This window comes from Channa argus, chromosome 12 (assembly GCF_033026475.1).
Source record: "Channa argus isolate prfri chromosome 12, Channa argus male v1.0, whole genome shotgun sequence".
Taxonomy (NCBI): domain Eukaryota; kingdom Metazoa; phylum Chordata; class Actinopteri; order Anabantiformes; family Channidae; genus Channa; species Channa argus.
In genome coordinates, this window is record NC_090208.1 from 8,327,190 (window position 1) to 8,348,915 (window position 21,726).

General features: G+C 39.5%; 2 protein-coding genes across 7 annotated transcripts; both read left to right on the forward strand.

The window, feature by feature from the left end:
• Positions 1-13: 13 nt before the first annotated feature.
• Positions 14-16,526, forward strand: LOC137138370 (butyrophilin-like protein 2). Of its 5 annotated transcripts, XM_067525492.1 has the most exons (11): positions 14-337; positions 421-981; positions 5,837-6,187; positions 6,785-6,992; positions 7,199-7,263; positions 7,720-7,827; positions 13,376-13,723; positions 14,103-14,316; positions 14,450-14,514; positions 14,841-14,957; positions 15,328-16,523. In XM_067525492.1, the coding sequence occupies exons 2-11, from the start codon at positions 738-740 to the stop codon at positions 15,960-15,962; spliced, it is 2,355 nt and encodes a 784-aa protein (XP_067381593.1). In that variant the 5' UTR covers positions 14-337; positions 421-737; the 3' UTR covers positions 15,963-16,523. The 5 variants fall into 5 exon arrangements, with proteins under 5 accessions (XP_067381593.1, XP_067381597.1, XP_067381596.1 ...); XM_067525496.1 differs by lacking the exons at positions 14-337; positions 421-981 and adding an exon at positions 2,410-2,679 and having other exon boundaries at positions 15,328-16,526; XM_067525495.1 differs by lacking the exons at positions 14-337; positions 421-981 and adding an exon at positions 3,617-4,164.
• Positions 16,527-16,711: 185 nt separating this feature from the next.
• LOC137138371 (Fc receptor-like protein 5) lies at positions 16,712-21,443 on the forward strand. 2 transcript variants are annotated; one of them, XM_067525498.1, is made up of 6 exons: positions 16,712-17,667; positions 18,311-18,577; positions 18,738-18,983; positions 19,217-19,297; positions 19,887-20,033; positions 20,288-21,443. In XM_067525498.1, exons 1-6 carry the CDS (start codon positions 17,637-17,639, stop codon positions 20,347-20,349), a joined length of 834 nt encoding a protein of 277 aa, XP_067381599.1. In that variant the 5' UTR covers positions 16,712-17,636; the 3' UTR covers positions 20,350-21,443. The 2 variants fall into 2 exon arrangements, with proteins under 2 accessions (XP_067381599.1, XP_067381600.1); XM_067525499.1 differs by lacking the exon at positions 19,217-19,297 and having other exon boundaries at positions 17,487-17,667.
• Positions 21,444-21,726: the final 283 nt, after the last annotated feature.

Genomic DNA, 21,726 nt, shown 5'->3' on the forward strand with positions numbered 1-21,726 from the left:
GTACGGGGACGTATCGCTTGCAGGCATTAATAAAAAGGAGATGTGCCTTGTTCTCTGCGTAAAGGCGCGGTAAAATTACCGCGCACGTTGATTTGAGAAGGAGCAGCAAGTGCTATTTTTACTTAGAAAACCCCGATGGCATTTCATAAGAAACGCTATTCCTGCATGGAGGATATTTTGGAGGGAGTTTGTCGGTCAAGTGACGAGGATCCCGCCCAGAAACAGCTGAGAGCTGCAGCGATGAAAACAGAGTGGACTCTGCTGCAGAGGAGAATTACAATGAGGCCTTGGATCCCGAAGTAGATCGTTGAGTACTTAAGTCCAATACTTTTGCTCGGTGAGAAGCGAACTCAGACACGTACGAATGTCTGTGTTTGCGTTTTATAGTGTTCTCATTTTGTTGTTATATATGCTTCATAGTGTCCAGACATCATCCGAGGACAGCTTTTCTACACATCAACGATGCTGGCGACTATTCCTGATCATAAAAATGCCTATGCGGAAAAATCAAGCAGAGTTATATTCAGAAGCCATGGCAGGATGTTAAAATCATGCCACTGCATGAGCAAATGAAGCTAACTTTCCCCCTTTCCGATCAATTGCACTTGGCGAGCGCATGGTAAAGTCAAAGGCCCGAAGTAGCTCGAAACAATACCTGAAGAACAAGCCGACAAAGTGCGGATATAAAGTGCTTTGGCTGATTCTGCTTATGGCTACACCTGGAACTGTTTCCTTTTATGAAGGAAAGGTGGAGCAACGGCTGCTGGGGCCCCACACTGTTCAAGGTCCTCCCCAAGAACAAGAGCTTGGCCTGTGGTACAATTGGCCCTAACAGGATTGGTTTTCCGGAGACACTGGTGAACACAATGCCGAGAAATGCTTCCAGAGGAACCATGTGGTGGATCAGGGTGGCCGAAAAGCAACAGAGGCCACTGATGCATAGAGCCTCCCACAAAGTCCAGTACATCCAGGGGGACACAGGTGCACACTGCCACCTAAAGACACATGTGCTTTGAGTGTTTAATCAGTAGCATGACCTGAATGGCCTGTAGTTAACTCACTGTAATTTTATTATTATTATTTTTTTGCATGATTTTCCTGTCTCAGGAAAACTTTAAATAGTTTTTTATATTTTGTAATTATTCTATATTTTGCACATTTTATTTTTGTTTTGGTAGATTTCATTTGTCTCAGGGGAAAATAGTAGGTAGGTTTGTTATGTCCTATATTGGGAAATTTTACATGAGCATATTTTATATTAGCATATTTGCACAGAATAAACACTTTTTTCGCACTTTTGTTTTTGAGTAATTTCTCTAGTTTAGTTTATTTGTATAAGAAAAATTTGAGGTTTTACAGTTCTAAATATCAGCTAAGCCATTTGGTTACCTGGTGCCATTTTGAAGTCTCCAAATTCAATTCAACTTTATTTATATAGCGCCAATTCGCAACAAAGTCATTTCAAGGAATTTACAGAATAAAGGAAATGACAAATGGCACATTGGTGTTAGCCTGGACATATCATTGTAACAAAACACTGCAAAAAGCTCATTTCCAGCTACTTTTTCACATAATTTGGATGAGTTTTGGTCCACAACGTTGACTGCCACACCTCCATTTGACTGTTTTCAGTTTTTAAAAAAAGGATAAACCCAACATTTTCACAGATTATGGATCACTTACTTGTTTTTTTATCAGAAAACTAAAGTGTTCCCTTTCCAGTGACGTTAGTGTAGCCCTTACTATTTACCAATTACAGGCATTTTAGTTGGGGTATGCATTTTGTTTTTTTTGGCCTTGTGCAGAAAAATGGTGGTGAAAGATGAGGGAAAGGGTCAAAGGTCACTATTTGTAAAGGTGGAGCTGATTTTAACCACTTTATCTGCTAACCGACATTTAATCCACAACGGTTCATCAGCATTTTTTAATATTTTTATAATCATTTTTATATTAAAACCACCAGGTGGTGTTAAAGTTGAGGCTAGAAGCCGTTGATCTTTGAAGCCATGTAGTTATTGAGCCTTCAAGGTATTTGTTTTGATGTTTAGATATATTATGAATATTTTTTATAACATCTAATGTCAGCCAAAGGTTGACATGAGTTTATCTGATGAATCTCTTTACTGTGGGACAGTGTAGACAGAAGGACCCAAAGGAGGACCTTCTGACGGCCTCGTGAGTCATGCAGAGTTTGGCAGGTAGTTGTAGTTGTACTTACTGTAGCCACTGTTTGAAGCCTTTTGTGTTGTCATGACACAGAAATGTCTCAAGCCTCACCTACATTTCAAATCGCACAGGAAGTGGAATAGATGGCGCAAGTCTCAAGAGTGGGTTGAATATTTTTTTTTTTTTTTTTTTTTTTTTTTTTTGTGGTTTGCCAGACAAGTTGTAGTTGTAACTGAAATGACTCGCGCTGTTCCAAGTCAAATCACTTTTACACAGTTTACACTGTATGTTTCAAACGAGATAGAGTTTACTGCATCGTCCGGTGATTGAACTGAAAGTCCTTTCCTCCGTTTTTCCTCAGTATTGTGTATATAAATGTAGAATCCTCTTTTTGAATAATGTTCCATGGTGGATTTCTATTTCTGTTCTCTGTCGCGTATCAACTTCTTCACCTTAGAGAACAGCAGATGCGAGAGGGTGAGGTTTTGCTGAAAACTGGTTGATCCGGTGCAGGTGATGAGTCTTACATGCATATCAAAGAAATTCACACAAGACGCATGAAAGGACGGTGATTTTGATTAAATAATTTAATCAAAGTCGCTGTAATCATAGTTGTAGCATGTCGAATTAAGTGTTTAGGATTCTTAACCTCAGATAAAATGATGAAGTAAAGTGATGAAGTTATAGGATTTGGTTTTTATGGCATCATTCCAAGTTAAAGGAAACAATTCTTATTTTCAGGTCACCAACGAAAACACATATGCAAAAACATAATTATGGTTGTGGGTTCGCACACCGCACTCTTTCGGTGTGGAGTTTGCGTGTTCTCCTCGTGCTTGCTGTCCTCCCACCGTCGCAATAAGAACATCTTAGGTTAATTGGTGACAACGAAATTGCCTGTAGCTGTGAGTCTGACTGCAAATGTGTAATAATGGATCGGTGAATAATCAATGTCCCTCTAAGAGACCCTGTTAAAAAAGGGACAACAATAACTAAAAAGGCGCAATACAACATGGTTAGATCCTTAGAACCTGACTTAAAAGGGAATTAGATCCTGTTAGTATCAAACAGTGGGGAATTAGTACGTAGGCTAATGCACTTTGTTAGATTTTACTTTGAATTTACTCCAGTACATTTATCGGACAACTGTGCTGTAGTTACAATAGTTACATTGCCGAATAATGATACAAAATACAACCAGCAAACAAAGGATGGTGTGTGTTAATGGGGCTAAGATTTGATAAGGAGAAAGTGATTTCATTTAAATTGGTCTCCGTCTTTACTAGCTGCATCATTAAAGCGACGATCACGGTGCTGCATGAGTAACTGTGTTCCAGTAACAAACTGTACATAAAAGTGACATTTAAATGCAGATCATCTACGTGTAAGAGGGTCTTTCCACGCCTACTTTACTTCTCAAAGACTTCTGGTTTAGGGAAGTGAAATGTTTGCGTGCATTTTATCGTTTAGACTTTTAAGACTGGGGACTTCCCACAAACAACATTTGGACAAACATGCTCAGGAAATGAGAGTTTTATGTGTCTTATTGCAGCCAAATCGTGAACTGTTTTCTTAAATATTCACATATTACACGGTGTAGTGTGTGTGCGCGTGTGTGTGTGCGCGTTCAGCTGCAAGTTTGGTCGCTATCACTTCAAACAGTTTTAGGCAGCTTATATTTGTTCACCGCGGTGGAACGAGGCACAATTTGTGACATTTCCCACTGTTCTTGAAAGCACCACATGAACACGGAGCCAAGCTGCAGTTGAAAAAACTTTTTTGTGAATGAAGTCGTCCTCCTTCCGGCTCTGGCTGCGATAGAGACCGGGTTTTCGAAGAACCGCTCGTGTTTACGCAGACGGGCTCAGTTTGATATTTTTCAGAGACGTTAATGTTTGTTTCTGGTCCTTTCTTATCTTTTTTCTTTCACAGCAGTAACTTCTTTGGGGATGTATTATCGTGTTTTCCTGGTTTCTGCTCTGCTGACTTGTTGTGCAGGTGAGAACTGACGGGTTTTTATCGTCTTTTTAATCTACACACGCAAGTACCGATGTGTAATCGTCGGTGTGAGAATGAGGCGATGAACGGTGAGATGGCACAGTAGGTGCACGGGATGTGGCAGGAGCGGTGCGTAAACCATTACACACGGTTCGGGCACGCGTCACATGACCTGATGGACAGTAATACAATACAATCAGAAAACTGCATGAGGCAAATTGTCCGTGTCGTGGTAAAACATGTAATGGAAGTTTAGTCAGCAAGAGGGAGAAACACACACAGAACACAACTTCACTGCAGACTGGGCCAAGGAAGCAAATGTTCAGATGTAGGTCGTTTTCGGGTTGATATCTAGCTGACACACTACTATGTGGAGCCAGAGACATGATGTCTTGCTGGGGAACAAGACGTCAGGAAGCACTGGTGTAAGCAAGTATGATACTGGTTCAATCAGAGGTGTGAAAACCTAAATGTTGAAATTTCTCTCAAAGGCCACATGCGGAACAGCGCTATTGCCTCGGTCGCTTGGTTACTGGTTGGTGTAGTATAAACATTTTACGTCAAGTTGTGTAACAGGACACTTATACACATATTTTGATGGATGTTCTGATCCCGCCCCCCCCCCCCCCCCCCCGCGCGCGCGCGCACACACACACAGTAAACAGCAGTAAACGGCTTGAAGCATTGACCGTACATTAACCTATCGTGCACCGAGGCTTCACCCCTCCCACCCATTCACACCTCAGCCTTTACGTACAGTATGTGAGCTGCATGACAGATTTCATTTTGCAATCTAGATAGTGTTGGCCATGATTTTATATTTAACAAGGGGGGTGGTGATTTATTTTTTTACCTATTCTGTTCTAATGATAGTGAGATTGTGAAACGGTTGTCTCAACATTAAAACATGATTCCTGTTCTTGCAAAATCAGCTACACTTTCTTTATACGTCACAGTTGCAAGTTGTTTTGTGGAGCCGTGGCGTGAGAGACAGGACGGTAGCAGTGTGCACTGCGTGAAGAAAGGCCGGTTGTGGAAATTTTCATGACTTCATTTTGACATGCTTTACTCCTCAAAACACGAGGGAATTCAGCTTGCCCGACAGGTTGTTGGTTCTGTTTCTGGGTTCCCTTGGGTCAAGATTCTCTTACTATTTACATCAAACTGTCTCCTGTTTAACTGGTGAAAGCATGTTAAGTATCAGGACTATCCACATTTCTTATTTCGGTTGGTGTAAAGAGAAAGTGTTGAGCAACTGTGGGTTCTTCCTTTGATCCTCTTCATTGCAGATATGGCACTTTGTGACACTCATGTCTAACCAGTTCTGAGGGGATGTACAGGATTGCTTAATAAACAAAGGCAGATAATTAGAATTCTGTCATTTTAAAACCCAGTGAGCAATTTTGTGTGTGTGCAAAAATTCCTTTCTATCGTTGTGTGGTTAACATCATGAGGACCATGAGGACTAAGACCTGGTTTTACCTGAGATTATATGCATGTTGTGATGGTTAGAAATGCTTTTTTTTTACTGGAACACAAGTCAATGTGCAAAACAAATAGCTCCAGATTTTATTATTTTCTTTATGGCCAAGATTTAAACCTGTCTACCTGCAGCTACCTAAGTGGAAAAAAAAACAGCCTTTGAAGTGTTTTCTTGTCGTTCTCTCTCTAGGTGAATCCTTGGCTCACGGTCCACCAGAGAATATCTTTGCCTTCGAGGGTGGAGATGTCATCCTGCCGTGCAGTTTCAACATCACTGCCAGCAGTGACTTTCCAACAGTGGAGTGGTCCAAGGAAGATCTGAAGCCAAACGTCGTCTTCCTGTACCGGGATGGCTGCGAGACGTATGAGATGAAGGATCGGGCCTTTGAGTACAGGACGAGCCTCATACCAAAGGAACTGAAAAATGGAAACATTTCATTAAGGATCTCCAACGTGCGGCTGTCTGATGCAGGAACGTACCAGTGCATGACGCTTGGGAGAAATATGCGCAGGAGCATTAAAAAAATAGAGCTCACTGTGTGTACGTCCAGTTATGTTGGTTTGCATAAAGCAAGAATTTGCAGTTACATCATAACCACAGAAAATACCGCTTTGTATCCATAGCTGGAGCTGTTTGCACAGGCCTGAAATGTTGGTTAGAGGCGGTTCCAGCAAAATTTATGGTGTGGAAAATTGCGATAGTACAGTGCGTAATAGATTTAGCTCAGTCACTTTTAAGGTGCGGTCAGGTATAGTACCACAGGTTTAACTGCTTGGTTTTTTGTTTCTTGTGCCTATTTCCATAGTATGAATGAAAGAATGTTTCAAATCTGGTGTTATTAAGTATTTTCAAATGGAATATAGTATTTTAGTTATACTGCCCAATTTCCCCTTAACAGATTGACCTTATGCAACAATATCCTCTGTCCTTAGACCCTTGACTTAAAGCACCTGGTATTCCCTTGTACTCTCCCCTCACCAGGCCCAACCCTGTTTAGCTTATGAGATTAGATAAGCTTGGGTGCATATGCTCATCCTGCTGTGGTTTTAAGCCAAATTGTCACATTGTGATTAAAGAAATGTTGCATTTCACATTCAAATGTGGCACTCTGCACAAATTCGGTTTTTCTTGGCACAGTTTTTGAACCGAAGCTCTCAGTGGTCTCAGCGGAGTGTGGAGGACTGACTCTGCAGTGTGAGGCCAAATCCTCGCTTTCAGAGCCTGAGATCACCTTTCTGGATGATCTGGGAAACAACATTGCTGCCGAAGAGGCAAAGAGAGACGAAGATGCCGGTGGGATATACACTGTGAGAAGAAGAGTGACTCTCCACTCTGCTACCAACAGGTTCACTTTATTTCTTAAAGCAATTTTCTTTTGCTATATCTGAGACATAAAAAATAATATATATTTATATATATATTTACAAAAGTTTTATAACTACTCACAGTACATTTTTGCAGAGATACTGCAAAACTTACATTTTCCCCAAGAAAACAAATTATGGATAATTTATATCTTAAATGACCTAAAGCTTTGTCTTTTGACCACAGTATCACCTGCAGAGTTTACCAGCCAGAGTTCAGCCTGGCTAAAGACCAGAGGATGCTCATACCAGGTAACGTGGAGCTTTTACCACACACCTGTACCCACTCTACATTTAGGGCTTAAATATTCAGCAGTCGCTCTGCCATCCACAGCGGGGATTTAAACCTTTTTCTGCTCTAGGACATTCATACAACTTAGTAAATAATTCTCGGTGTGATTTTATGTCTTTCACAATTCACTTTGGCCGTAGGACAATTACTGGATCACATTCTACTCGTGGTCTCGCTCTTCAACTTATCCATAAAAGTATGTAACCTGCTGAATCCCGCAGAAATCCTGCAATACAAAAATGAAACATTTATATAAAATACACACATTACATGCAGATGCATAAGATTTGACTTAACTTTCCTATCCATATATTTTGAGTTAATATTTCAATCACTATGACCTACTTTTTCCTGATAACAGGTTGGTCGTGTTGAATAAAGTAATGTATACTGACATAATGCTTATGTCATTTCAGCTGACTTTCGCAGGTGCTGTTTTCTAATCGGCATCAGCTGTGTTGCAGTAACCCTTTTCTTGTCCGTACTTGTGGCTGGTTGCGTATGGAAAATGTGTGGCAAATCTGGTAAGTCACTAGCGTTTAGATAACATAGTATGTGTCATAAAATCTTATTCTCACAGCAAAAGTGCAAATTTGTTGCATGTCTGCTTAAATATTCACATTCAGCAGACGAGTTTCCTTGCTGCCTCAGAGAACTCGACAGTTTGTAGTAACGTATAAGCGCCACAAGGTGGCAGAGCATCACAAAACAAGGACGACTAGAAGTGCAGCCACTGGGTTTCTCAACATGCTGATCAGTACCAAGTTAAATGTCAGGTCATATGTTAACAGCAGTTTAGCCAAATTTTCTAAATCCCTTTCATGGTGTTTGAGCCATTAAAATTCATTTTAATGGCCATTTCATCATAAAATCCATCTTTGCAACACACACAACTACAGCAAGTGGTGTAGTTAAAGTTGAAGCAGGAGGTGAATTTTTAATCTGTCATGACTAAAGCCAGAGAACTAGACCCACATGAACTGGAGTCATCCTGCAGCAAATGTCAGCACTGCTAATGGTACATCTTTTTCTGTATTCATACAGCAAAGGCACAAAAATCAGTGAGCAGGCAGGAGTCTGACATGAGTGTAAATACCAGTATCTTGGAAGGTCAGTCATTTCTGGGCGTTAGCTTCAACATTGACAATGTGGTGAACAGCAGCAACGAGGAGCTTGAAAGAGAATTGGATCGACTCCGTTCAGAGCTTCTTGAGCAAAAACAGACCAACAGTGAACTGCAGAACAAATTAAAATCTCTAGACTCCAACATACGTCCTGTTGTTTGTCAGGACACACAGCCAAAAGTTGGACGCAGTGCTCCTGAATATTCACTGACCGATTTTGACCCAAACCCCATCACCAATAACCACACTTCAGAACCAACAGCCTCAATCCACAAACACCCTCCAAAATCTTCCAACATATGCCAGAAGAACCACCCACAACCTAACATCCAAAAGCAAAACCAAAATCTAGTATCATGGAACCATGCCCCTAATCGCACAAGAAGCAGCCCGGCTCGTCTGAGTATTCCACCATTGCTGTCCAGTTCTTCAAAGAAAACTCAAGTTCCTAAAGGTCGTTCTCAGAGTGACCCTATTGCTCCCCTGCATGATCTAAACTCTACCGAGCTTCACCAGAGATATCATCAGTCATCACCCCTGTGCTTTAACCGCTACAGTCCTCTGGCAAATTTGAAGGAGGACCCTGAGCTGGTAAAGACACGTAGAAAGACCACAAAGCAGTTCTAAATTTTCTGAATAAGACCATAGGTGGTATAAGCAATGCTACAGAACATACCACTGGCCAAGTCGGAATACATGATTCATGATTACTGTTGTGGTCGAACAGAACCTTTAAAAAAAAAAAACCTGCCAAACATGGTTGTGGATTAGAAAATAATCTCTGTGCTTTATCCCTGCTACTAATAAGGTGGCAAGCATGTAGTTGATTGATGTTTGACCTCTAAGTCAATCAGTGGGAGTGGGACAATCATTTCTCTCATTAGCATCTCAGACTCAGTTATTTGTACTTACAAAGAATTTTAACGATGTGAAGCACAAATGACTATTGTAGATGTATGTTGGATATTTCACATATTGTACAGTAAGGTGTAACATTTGGTTTCAGGGGCTGCCTATTTATTTACAACTTTTTTTGTACTGTGATAAAATGCTGATTTTTGTATAAATGTATGTAAATTAAGCTTTTTTTGTCTTTATAAAAATTCTATAAAAACACTTTTTCAAATTTCAGTGCTTAATTTATGTATGTGTTTGTGACGTGGTAATGGTTAAAAAACGCCCCCTGGAGATAAGCGTGTGACATTGCACTTCCTCCTTGTTTGACCCCAGGAAGTGCAAAATCACACATTTTGCATTTTAACGTCATCAAACAATATATTGTTTTATGGATCATTAATCTTCTATATATTAATTAAGTGAGTATTTATAATGATGATTTATCGGTAAATTATCACATAGAGTCATAATTATCAGGTAGTTAAATGTAAGGATCTGTTTTCTTGTTTTTTTTGCAATTCTTTTTTTTTTTTTAATAAAATGTGTTTAGTGTTTTGTTTCATTATTAACAGCAAAACCTACATCTGCATTATGCTCTATTCCTTCCTCTAAACAAATGATGGTTATATTATTGTAGGCTATTTTTTGTCTTTTAAACTTTTTACATTATACTGTCTACAGTATGTGTTTAGTTACAGCTTTTGTCTTGATTACTTAAGCCACAAGTAGGTAACATTGGCGCAACTGTCTGAATTTTCCTAGTGCACTTGAACATGCCACCAGTGACATAGGGAGTGGAGTCTTAACTTTGTTAATAATTGTTTTTGTTTTTTGTTTTTTTTCTGGTGCGCTCTGAGTTCTCTAGTGACCGCGTTTATTAAAGGACAGGTCATGTCTGGAGAAAAGTTCTAAGGAGGGTTAGGCCTCTCATTTTTCTTTATCTTCTTTTTTCTGTTTTTGTTTTTTTGACAGCGTAACATTTTCAACAACTGTGTTTGGAAGATGATTTATCGTCACTTGGTAGCTCTCACTGTGCTGTTCTGCTGTTCAGGTATTGATAAATTTCTTTATAGTCACCATTAAATGTATCACGTTGCATTAGTGGGATCCTTTTTGTTTCATTTCATATTGTATTTTGTTGAACTTTGTAAGTACAAAAGTACAAGTATTCTGTGAAGGAAACTATGTAGTCTAAACGCTTGTGAATTTGATACAGTTGATAATAAAATATGGAAGTTCAAAGGTGGAAGATATGGAAAAGAAAATTATTTAGAAATGAATAATGAAATAGGGTCAAAGATATGTTAGACTTGTTATAAAACCAAAACAGCAGTTGTTTAAGATGGAGTTGATTTTAACCACTTTCTGTGTTGACAGGGTCCATCTTTAATAATCCACCAACATTTATTAGTTGATTCCATTTTGGATTGACAATCTGCAATTAAGCGGTGTCAGATAAGGAGTAAAATCCTTCCCTTTAAATTGTCGTGAGGCAAAAGTAACAAAATAGAAACACTCCAGTAAACTGCACTTAAGTAGTGTATGTTAATAAACAACTGCGTGCAAGTCACTTTTACATCCCACTTTGATAAGCAGAGTCAATTATTGCTTCCTGTAATCAGAGTGAACTTGATAAGGTCTCAGCAGCAATGCATTGTTTTAGTATTGGATGGCCTAAGTGTTTTTTATCACAGGAATTACCTTTCATACCAAGGAGACAATCTGGGGACATAATGGGATAAGTGACTGACAGTGAAATTACATTAAAGTGGTTTTCCTCTGCAGGAATGTGCAGGTTCATGCCCCCAATTTATAAACTGTGCTGCAGTGATCGATTTTTGCCATTACTGTGAATGTTGATGTTTATACACTGGTATATTCATTTATTTTGATTCCAATCACATGACCAAAAACATATAAATATATCATGGTACACACAGCACATTAGACATTTTGGTTTGTTCTTACTATACCTGAATAATTCCTAATGGATGAGTTGTGCTGCATAGACATGCTCCACCACCCTCCTAGACAAGAGCAATACATGGAATTGTCATCTCAGGCCATTTTGACTCTCTGTGGTGTTAAATGTTTGGCTTTTGGAACTTTCACCTCAAACACTGGATCTGGCCGAGTGACCACTTCAGCTTTTTAATCTGCATGTGCCTAAAAGCTCAATAATGTCATTAACACCTTTCAACACACAATATTCAGAGTCATTTAACAGCTATAAAAGTTACAGTTTGATTATTAAACACTGTGACACTCACTCATGACCTAAAGATGTGCCAGTAAATGGGTTTTACAATATACTGTGACGAAACATTTAGATCATAGCAGCAATACGAACAGTTTGTATTGCTACCTTAACTGTGAACATATTACACAATGGTGTTGGTGATTCAGACGCAGCTCTGTCCAGTGTTTTTGTGGTATGTTGTGTGGCTTGGTCAGGCCAATCACTAACATATACTGAAACATTTTGCCTTTAAAAATAATGTTAACAGTTAGAACCTTGACATCCACCTTGTGTTTCTTTCTGTGTGGAGTTTGCATGTTCTCCCCTTGCTTGCATTGGTTTCCTCCGGGTACCCCAGTTTCCTCCCACAGTCCAAAGACATGTGAAGCCATGTCATGTTAATAGGTGACTCTTAAATGCCCGTAGGTGTCATTGTGAATGGGCTCTAACCCCCCTGTGGCTCCAAACAGGAGACGCGGTTATGATGGATGGAGGAATGGAAGAACATAGCTTCATGTAGTCTGTTTCTTAGATCTAATTCTTTACCTAACCCCAACCTTCAGGCTTTGATGGGTCCCTTCCGCCTTGGTTCAGGTATGCACCATCTGTTCTGCCCTGCAGTGAATTCCAATGCAGATTTTTGCATACAAAGATTTCTCTGGACACTACACAATTCTTCCAGTCTGCAGTTGCCGCTGACTCAACTTTTGAGAAATGCTGCAGGCATCAAATTCAAAATGAAGAGATACTTTCTCAGTTTCAACAAATGTCTCCGTTTCAACATTTGATATGTTGTCTTTGTGCTACTTCAGTCCATTCCCATTGCTAAGGTGTCAAAAAGCATTGCTTTTTCCAGTCCTTTTGAGGTATATGCTGATGCTTAGGGTGCCCATTTGCATCAGTGATCGATCCGCTGAGCTAGTACAGTGACGTCATATGTAAGGTGGTAAAGAAACTCACAGTTTTCATGGGGAGGAGGGCGGAGCGGTGGATGGTGCAACAAGACTTGAATGAACTTAAACGCATAGTTGTTCCTGTGGTGTTAAATAGTGGCACTTCTGGAGCATTCAGTAGTGATGCCAAACGGTACCTGTGGCATCAACATGATCAGCCAAAGGACGTAAAAAGTGACGCAATTTGACATCTTGGGAATCGTCATTATCTAAGACTGTGGGCTGACTGCCACAAGGTGGGTGTAGCTCAGTTGGTGAATACTTGCCCAAGTGTCCTTGGGCAAAGACCCTAAGTTGATCCTGGTGGGTCAAATGAGCAACTTGCATGGCAGCCATCATTATTATCAGTCTGTGAGACATTATGACATTAAATGCCTTTAAAGCTTGAAGCATTTGTCAAGCAAGAGTTGCAGGTCTGAATGAAACCCCGCTTCAAAGCCTGTGTCATTTCCACGATTGTCATGTGACCGGTGAAAAACAAGGCCTTGTTTTGCCGACATTGCTGACATTTGCTGTAATCGTCTCGTTTTGCACTGTGAATGGTTTTGAAAGGCTCAATTACACGATAACTCCCTACTATTATCAAACCATGTCAGGTTCTCTCAAAAATGAGAAAGCAGCTGAGCCCCAAAGCACTTTAAAAAAAAAATAAAATTCTGTAGTCACCCCTTTAATAATTGTGCTGTATAGCATAAAAACTTGTGATCTGTGGGTCTGACGCAATACAGTATTTAGATGTTGGTGAACTAAAATGAAAACCAGCCTTGTGGTGAAACTACTGACTGGCATAGGAACAAATTTGTTAGTAGACAAAGTGTTTAAATGTTATCAGATTTTCTGAAAGTTTTTGTTTTTCTAGGCAAGTGCTCAGTGAATTTACCAGAGAATATCTTGGCCTTTGAGGGTGGAGATGTCATCCTGCCGTGCAGCTTCAACATCACTGCCAACAGTGTCTTTCCAAATGTGGAGTGGTCCAAGGAAGATCTGGAGCCAAATGTTGTCTTTCTGTACCGGGATGGCTGTGAGACTGTTGAGATGAAGAATCCAGTCTTCCAGTACAGGACGAGCTTCATCCCAAAGGAACTGAAAAACGGAAACATCTCAGTAAGGATCTCCAACGTGCAGCTGTCTGATGCAGGAAGGTACCAGTGCATGACGCTGTGGAGGAATGCCCCTCGAGACGTTACAACAGTGGAGCTGATTGTGGGTGCGTCCAGTCGAGTAATTTTTACACAAAAAAGGTTTTGTAGTTGCATCGTAAGCCACAACCACATTCAAACAGGCTTCAACGTTCAATTCCTTTCAGTTCATGAACTGGGAGGACAAAAACCGAACTAAAACAAAAACCCATTTTTGATTTGTTCACAATTATTGGAAAAAATCTGATCACAGTCAAAACTATAGTCATTTAAAACCTTCCTGTTTCTATAATGCGTCTGACAGTGACCAACTGCTTCCACCACCACGTTGTGATTAAAAAACTGGTTTTATCTGACATATTTAAGCTTGAAAAGTACATTAATCAAATGTAATTAAAGCGATTGTTCAATACAAAATTCAAAGGCGACCTCTTGTTGTTTTTCCAGGAAGAGTTTCTGAGCCAAAGCTCTCAGTGATTTCGACCGACTGTGGAGGACTGACTGTGCAGTGTGAGGCCAACTACTCACTGCCAGAGCCTGAGATCACGTTTCTGGATGATCAGGGAATCGAGCTCCCTGCCGAAGACCCAAGAAGAGACAAAGATGACCGAGGGAATTACACTGTGAGACGAAGGGTGACTCTCCATTCTGCTACCAACAGGTTCAAATTTACTTTATAAAACATATATTCCATGTTACACAATAACAGAAGTGCAGGTTAAAAAACAGACTTCCTGAGAGTAATGTCAACACTGATGATTCAGTTCCTTTTGCTTGCTATCTCGTCATCACAGCATAACCTGCAGAGTTCAGCAGCCAGAGTCCAACTTGTATAGAGACACGAACATTCCCATACCAGGTAATTCTGAACCTGCTGAAATACAGAATGACAAAACTCTGTACGTTCAACATTTATGCACCCAAAACTACTCGTACTGACTTATGTAACATATTTAAAAAATAATTTTAAATATAATATTTAGGACATGAAAATAATGTAATGTAATGTAATGATATTTGCAGAAGCTGGCTGGAAAATCCTTGGCATTATTGTTCTAAGGTGGTTTTATGTCAAATTACACGTGCTTATTCCAATCATTATTTATCTAGATATACCCTTATAGCTAGAAATTATACAATTTTTATAGCACATGATAATATCTGACACAATGTTTGTTATTTCAGCTGACAGCATGAGGTTCTGCTTTCTAACCACCATCATCTCTGTTGGAGGGACCCTTTTTGTTTTAGAATTAGTGGGTGGATTAGCTGTCTGGTTATGGAAGATATGTGGCAAATCTGGTAAGTTACCAACACCGAGACAATATGGTATTTGTCATGTCCCAATTTATAGTAAGAGAAAAACGCGTGTGGTTAAATATTCCTTAGAAGCCGTAGTAATGAGTGTGGATCAGAAGAAGGCAGATCAGCGCATTAAAACCGAAAAGGTGTGGTCACTAGGCCTATAAACGTGACTCATTTCGTTTCAGCGGTACAGTTTGGTCAATGAGCAACTTGCTGTGTGTTCTATAAAACTGTTTACTGTGTAATATGACCAGGGTAATTCTGTTTTTGTAATATTCCATTTTTAAATGTTGTCGATTATCCATCCATAAATGTCAGCATTGCTAATAGTAAATATGACTCACATTTTCCTCTATTCACATTGCAGAGGAAGACAAACTCTCAGGGACCAGACGGGTGTCAGATCAAAGTGCTTCGAGTATTACTATTGAAAGGTCACATCTGGAGCAAATTAACTGTGCTGACAACGTGGAAAGTGGTATCATTGAAACGCTTCAAAGGGAAGTGGCTCTCCTCAAGTTAGAGCTTTATGAGAGAAACCAGACCATCCACCAACTACTGAGTGGTGGAGTTTCCAGAGCCTCACTAGAGTTCACGAAACCGCTTTTTCCACATTTCACCCAAACTCTTAACACCAGCATCCTAATCAGTGACCACATCCCAAACCCAGTTCTCCCAACCCACGACAAACCTCCAACATCTGCCAGTTTTTCCCAGAACATGGGTCCAACACCTGCCATCCAAAAGCAAAATTCGAATCCAACAGTACATCGCAGAAACAGCAGCCCAGCTGCTTTGTCTGTGGTGGGGTCCCATTCTTCTTTTGCCAAGAGATCAAAGAAAAAGCTAAGTCAGTCCAGCAGTGAGTCCTATGCTCAGCCTGATCAAAAGTTTGCCAGGATTAAGCGTAGACATTCTTTGCAGATTTCATCAACAACGTTGTCTACTAACCGCTACACTCTCTTGGCAGATGTGACAGAGGAGTCTGAACCGCTCATATGAAAGAAAGCACAGCGTTAGGGGGTTAAAACAGAACATGGCACATTCAGCTGGTACAAATGTTCTTTCACCATCAAAAAAATGGTCAAGAAGTGTCTAAAAAAATAAAATAAAATCTTAATTTGTGTAAAGGTTTGCACCCAACTGTATATACTGTACATATATTGCATTTCTAGACACCACTGACAAAATGTAATATTATTATTATTTATAAAAATTGGTGCACATGAAGCCTGTAGACAGTGACAACAAACTGTTTATCAATGGTAAGTATCTGGACTTATATACAGTAGCCCTTTTCTTTTTCCTGATACAAACCCGGATGCTTTCCTATCTCAACTTCAAGTGTTGTGGAAACAGGACAAATGAAGGAAACAGGAGGAGCCAGGAGGAACCTGCGATGGGTTGGACAAATACTCTACTTCCTGATGCACCGTTGCCCCAGTTTTGTTAGTAAATCTTGACTTGAGTTCTTGATTTGCCACCTTATTCTCTGTGGATGGATTGTAAATCCGTAATGTAAAGACTGCCCTAACATCATCAGCATCAATTAAATATATAATTTCTTATACTGTGATATATGTTTTAAATTAAATTTAGATTTAAATTTAACATTTCTGTGTTTTTTTAAGATCAACAATGTCTGTTTTGTTTTGTTTTTGTATTTTCTCAAAATTGTGTTTGGAAGTCACTATGTTCATATACTAAATGCAGATAAACAGTCCCCCTTGTGACAATGCAATTTTTATGTGATTGTGCACAGTTGTTTAGACTTTTAATTAAAAAAAATATGTTTCACAGCTGAAGAGTAATATTCTGATCAGTCAGATTTGCTCTTTGTGCTTAAATGTTCTGACCTTTGATGTATCTTTCAGCGTGAGGGGCAAATAACGACGACACCTGACCCAACGCAAGATGTTGTTGAAGGGTAATCTGGGATAAGTAGAACATTTGATCTATTGAAGAATGCAGAGAGATGTGTATGTTTAAAACTAAAGTGAAAGACGTTGCGTCTGCTAACTTTCACACCAGTTAAGACAATTATATCGTCAATGAAAAATACTGCTATGAGAGAAAAAAGAGGCAAGCGACACCCATAACGATACGCCTGATACGGTAGTTTCCATTCGTTTTGTTGGACGTTTTAGTGGCTTTCAGCCTGTTGTTTTGTTTTGTGGCCCACAGACTCGTAATTTTTTGTTGACCCTCTCTGCTCTTATTAACACAAAGTCAGGCTTGTGGTATGTAACAGTTGGTGACATACTGTATCTAAACAGCCATTTTCTTACCTCAGAAGGTGGCAGAGACAAAAAACAGAGCTAAAAGGAAGCTCAAATTGGACATTAGCATGATTCCATAGGAATGATAATCTTACTTTACACTGCTGGAGGTGTAAAGATGTTTGTTTTAAGCTTCGCCATCACTTCGTACAGTGATAATATTGTTAATGATTATGTTCAAATCACTGCCTAATTGCAAAAATAAATATCATATAACGCTTTGTTTGGTGCAACTTCAGTTCATTTTAAAGAGGATTTTGAGGCACTTCACACAGCAGCTAGGCCATAACACCTACTGTATCATAGGAGACCGAGTTTGTGACGGTGGTTTTTGTCAGAGAGGAAGCGCAGACATCAGCTTCTGCTGCATACGTCCCTTCAGTTGGTGGTGGGCAGGATGCAGTTAACACCGTTCTGTCTGATGCTGTGTGAGTAAATACTCTGACAATTCTTTTCATTTCAAATTATCTCCGGCGTGAACTGAAGTTTGATTTAAACTGCTGGGTTACTGCCGCTGACAGGTAGTTAATCGCCTTAGTAGATTTAAAAGTTACTGATTGAGAGCCTTTGTTGCCTCTTCTTGTTTTATTCTGACATCTCAAGCTCATTCACACCTTCATATATTAATATGTTGCTCTGTTTTCTATCTCTCTTCATCTGCTCATTCATCTGCTTGGCTTTATCTTTTTTTTTAAACATTTCATTTTTACACCTCTGCCTTCTCTTACCTCCTCCTGTCTTCTTCCTGTTTGCTTTGTTTTTGCTTTCTTTGTACTTTTGTTCTTTGTTTCTTTTATCATTTTCATTTTTCTCACTCCTGCCACACTTTTTTCTACTGTCTTCCTGTTTTCAAATTTCTTTCCTGAATCACTTTTTTTTATTTCCTTCCATTTTTACCTTTTTTTCATGCATTTATTTATGCACTTTTCCCTTCTACTATTCTACTCGTCATTCTTTCATTGTTTGTTTCTTTCATTTTCTTCACCCTAATTCTCACATACTGTTGCCTAAACTCTGCTACCTCATGCTTTCTCTCCTTCTGTCCGTCCTCTCCATGCTCCCAACATGCAGCCTGTCTTCGGATCAGTCCCGACAGGTCCCAGTTCTCCAGGTACGATACCATCTCTCTGAACTGTGAGGATCAGTTAAACTCCACCGGTTGGAAGGTGAAGAGGAAAACGGTGGAGGGTGGGATCAGGCCCTGCTCCTCTGGTTGGGGCACAGCCTCTTCAGGCTCGACTTGCATCATTGGAAACATCTACCCATCAGACAGTGGGGTGTATTGGTGCGAGTCTGTCGACGGACAGCAGACCAACTCAGTCAACATCACCATCACTGGTACTACACATAGATCCCATCATGACTTAAAGCTGCTCTTAACAAAACACATTTGACATCAGAATCCATGTTTTTGCAGCCCAAAGTAGGTTAGAAATTAACGTTTTCTTAGAACAACAAGCTCAGAGGAAAAAACCAAACAGTTTCTTCTATTCTAAAGATCGTGCTGTAATCCTGGAAAGTCCTGCCCTGCCTGTGTCAGAGGGAGCTGCTGTGACGCTGCACTGCAAAGCTGAGATGAACCCTCCTAGCCACGTTTTCCATTTCTATAAAGATGGCCGCCACATAGGCAACAGCTCCACAGGAGAGATGACAATTCACAGTGCCTCCAAGTCTGATGAAGGACTTTACAAGTGCAGCACTGCTGAAAGTGTTGAATCAGCCAGCAGCTGGTTGGCAGTGGATGGTGAGAAAAACACTCATATAACACACATATTGGCTAAATAACTAAGAAAGAACATTCAAACCATGTTTAAACACACCGTCCTAATGATGGAATTTAGTACATTGAATGAGTACTACCTATAGGTAGTACTCATTCTACTACACTACCTATAGGTAGTCCAGTATTTCAACTTGATGTAGAGTTGTACTCCTGGTTGTGTCAGTACCCTGTGACATGACTGGGTGTGGTTACAGGTTCAACCAAGTACAGTAGTGAAGCTACAGACATGAACCTTTTAACCAGAGATGTCCCTGCTTTCCCACCTGCTATTAAAGGTATGCATGGAGGTTTTAACCTCTAGTATAAAACAGAATACTTTTACCCTTCAGCCCCCTGTTTTTGCTTGTTTAGATGATTTTATGCAACTGAATTTGTTGGTCTCCGATAAGCGAAGCAATGCACCAACATATGCAGTATTGTTAAGCTAATGTAGAAATGACTGTAACCTATATATATTTTAAAAATCCATTTCGTTAAGAAACTGAGAAACTATACATTAGCTTTGTTTATTTTACAAGAAAACTTCATATTTAGACATTAGTGCACATATATTAATGCTCATATTACATGCTTAGCTTTTTATAATTACTGATTTGTGATATTGTAAATTTTCTTGACTTTATTTATTTGCTTAACACATATGGTTTGTGTTTTATGTTAAGTCTGCTGTCTTGTTGTAAAGTTGATTTAGCATTTAACAATGAACAAGGCCAAGCAGTGCCAATGCCAAGTAAAATGTCATAGTCCAATTATTTTTAATGTGTACAGACATACATTAAGTGGAAACATAAGTCGAAACACGTGAAACTCTCATTTCCTTGATGTTGACCACTATTAATTAAGAGTGATTTTTTTCCTTTTCAGTTTCACTTTCCAACTCCAACTTTACCTCGTCCGCGTCACCTGTATCTTCAGCTGCCGTCTTCAGACTGACATGTCACCTCTTAGTGGGAATCCCTTACCTCCTTTCCACCATCTTACTGGGACTCATATACAGAGACAGAAAGAAAGGTAAGACCACTGCTGCCAACACCATCTTGCTCATTTATGTTCATAGTGTCATGGCAGCTATTTGTGTCATAAATTATAAATTATAAATAGACTCAATGACATGTCTGAGAGATTTAGCCAAAAAGGTTCAAAGAGTTAGGTTGTGTGCATAATAATTTTTGCACAGGGACCAAAGCATCTCAGATATTTTCACTAGTTAGGTAAATGAAAATAATAGTTCGTGTAAACATATGGTTATGTGTTTCTTCTCACAGCAGCTCAGAGAGTTCGAGAGAGGAGGAGGAGCAGCAAGGTCATCATGGAAATAGCTGTTTAACCCAACACCAGCAACATGGCAGAGAAATCCCTCATAATCTGACTGTTGGACACTGATCACTGACTCCTAACAAAAATAATTATCTTCTGGTACATTGTGGGTCTTTTTCTTCCTTTATATGCTAATTTGACTTCTGATGGAAACATTTTGCAGTGACTTGTGTGGTTTGTGTTCTGTCGCTTGTCTGGCCATCTCAACAATGTTTCCCAAGCTGAACAACAATATAGATTATTTCTAAGTGGTGTCCTATTTAGCCGCTGCACAAATTATACACGCAAGCGTTTTCTTATCTGTCACTTCTGTGGTTAGTGCTTAAAATTGCTTGTTTAAATTCTGAGAATCATCATGGAAAAGCAGTTGGTTTGGTGGTATACAAATGTACCTTTACAAAAAGACCACATAAGTTGCTTAATTGCAATGAAGTAACCCACGTATCCCCTTCGTGATTCTGATTGTACGTTTGGGAAAAACAAACTCAGATTATGTATTCAGTTGTCAACGATAAACCACTCAACGTAAATTATGTTTCATTTACAATTTATCTATAATGCAATAAGTTTACTGCATTGTTTTAACTGATTGGATTTAGCCCGAGAGGCAAAAAAGTAGCTATTACTTATATAGCTTAAGTGCACAATAATAACTGAAGGCAATGTGATTAGAGCTTGTCCCATCTGAAACGTTTGTGGTTGGACATTGAGAAATCTGTTTACTAGTGTTTTGGTCAGTGAATCAAAGTGAAACTGTTGGCAAATGAAAAAGGTTTTTACATTTTTTTTCCACCCCCAGTGGAAATTACACCCATACAAACACATTATTGGTCTTGAGGGTCAACATCAGAGACATGCACACACACCACCTACACTTACCTAGAACTATGTACAATTCCAATTAAATAAAACTGTTGAACGGGAAATAGTCACCCGATACAATGGACTTCCTATTCTCCAAATCCATCAGATAAGAGCAACATACAGCGTGAGCCAACAACTGTGTCAAGTCTGCTATTGCAGTGTTTTTATGGGGTCACGCAGTTAGTTTTGCATGACCTCAAATAGCTTGCCTTTCAAAATAATAAAAAACTGTCAACATAGGCAGCTATGAGCAGCTTTGAGGCTTTCCATTTTGATGTCACAACTTTTACTGGCCTCATATAACCCACTTTGCAGCTAGTATTTGCCATATTATCTATTTGTCTTCTTCAAATACAAACAAATCTAAAAAGACAAATTCAAAATAGTTTTTAAAAGTTTGGGTTTAGCTGAATCTTGTGCTTTGGCTCATTTCACAATTTATCTCTGAGTTAGAGATTTGTTATCAACAGTCGGCCATTTCAATCGGGCATGTGACAGTGAGCCAAGAACAACCACAACAACA

Bases quoted from the DNA above. Each gene is read 5' to 3' on its own strand.
- LOC137138371 (XM_067525498.1), top strand. From the start codon at position 17,637: ATGCAGTTAACACCGTTCTGTCTGATGCTGT. The intron at 17,668-18,310 runs GTGAGTAAATAC...CCCAACATGCAG, and splicing joins ACCGTTCTGTCTGATGCTGT to CCTGTCTTCGGATCAGTCCC. The intron at 18,984-19,216 runs GTGAGAAAAACA...GTGTGGTTACAG, and splicing joins CAGCTGGTTGGCAGTGGATG to GTTCAACCAAGTACAGTAGT.
- LOC137138370 (XM_067525492.1), top strand. From the start codon at position 738: ATGAAGGAAAGGTGGAGCAACGGCTGCTGGGGCCCCACACTGTTCAAG. The intron at 13,724-14,102 runs GTGCGTCCAGTC...TTGTTTTTCCAG, and splicing joins AACAGTGGAGCTGATTGTGG to GAAGAGTTTCTGAGCCAAAG. The intron at 14,958-15,327 runs GTAAGTTACCAA...TTCACATTGCAG, and splicing joins GAAGATATGTGGCAAATCTG to AGGAAGACAAACTCTCAGGG.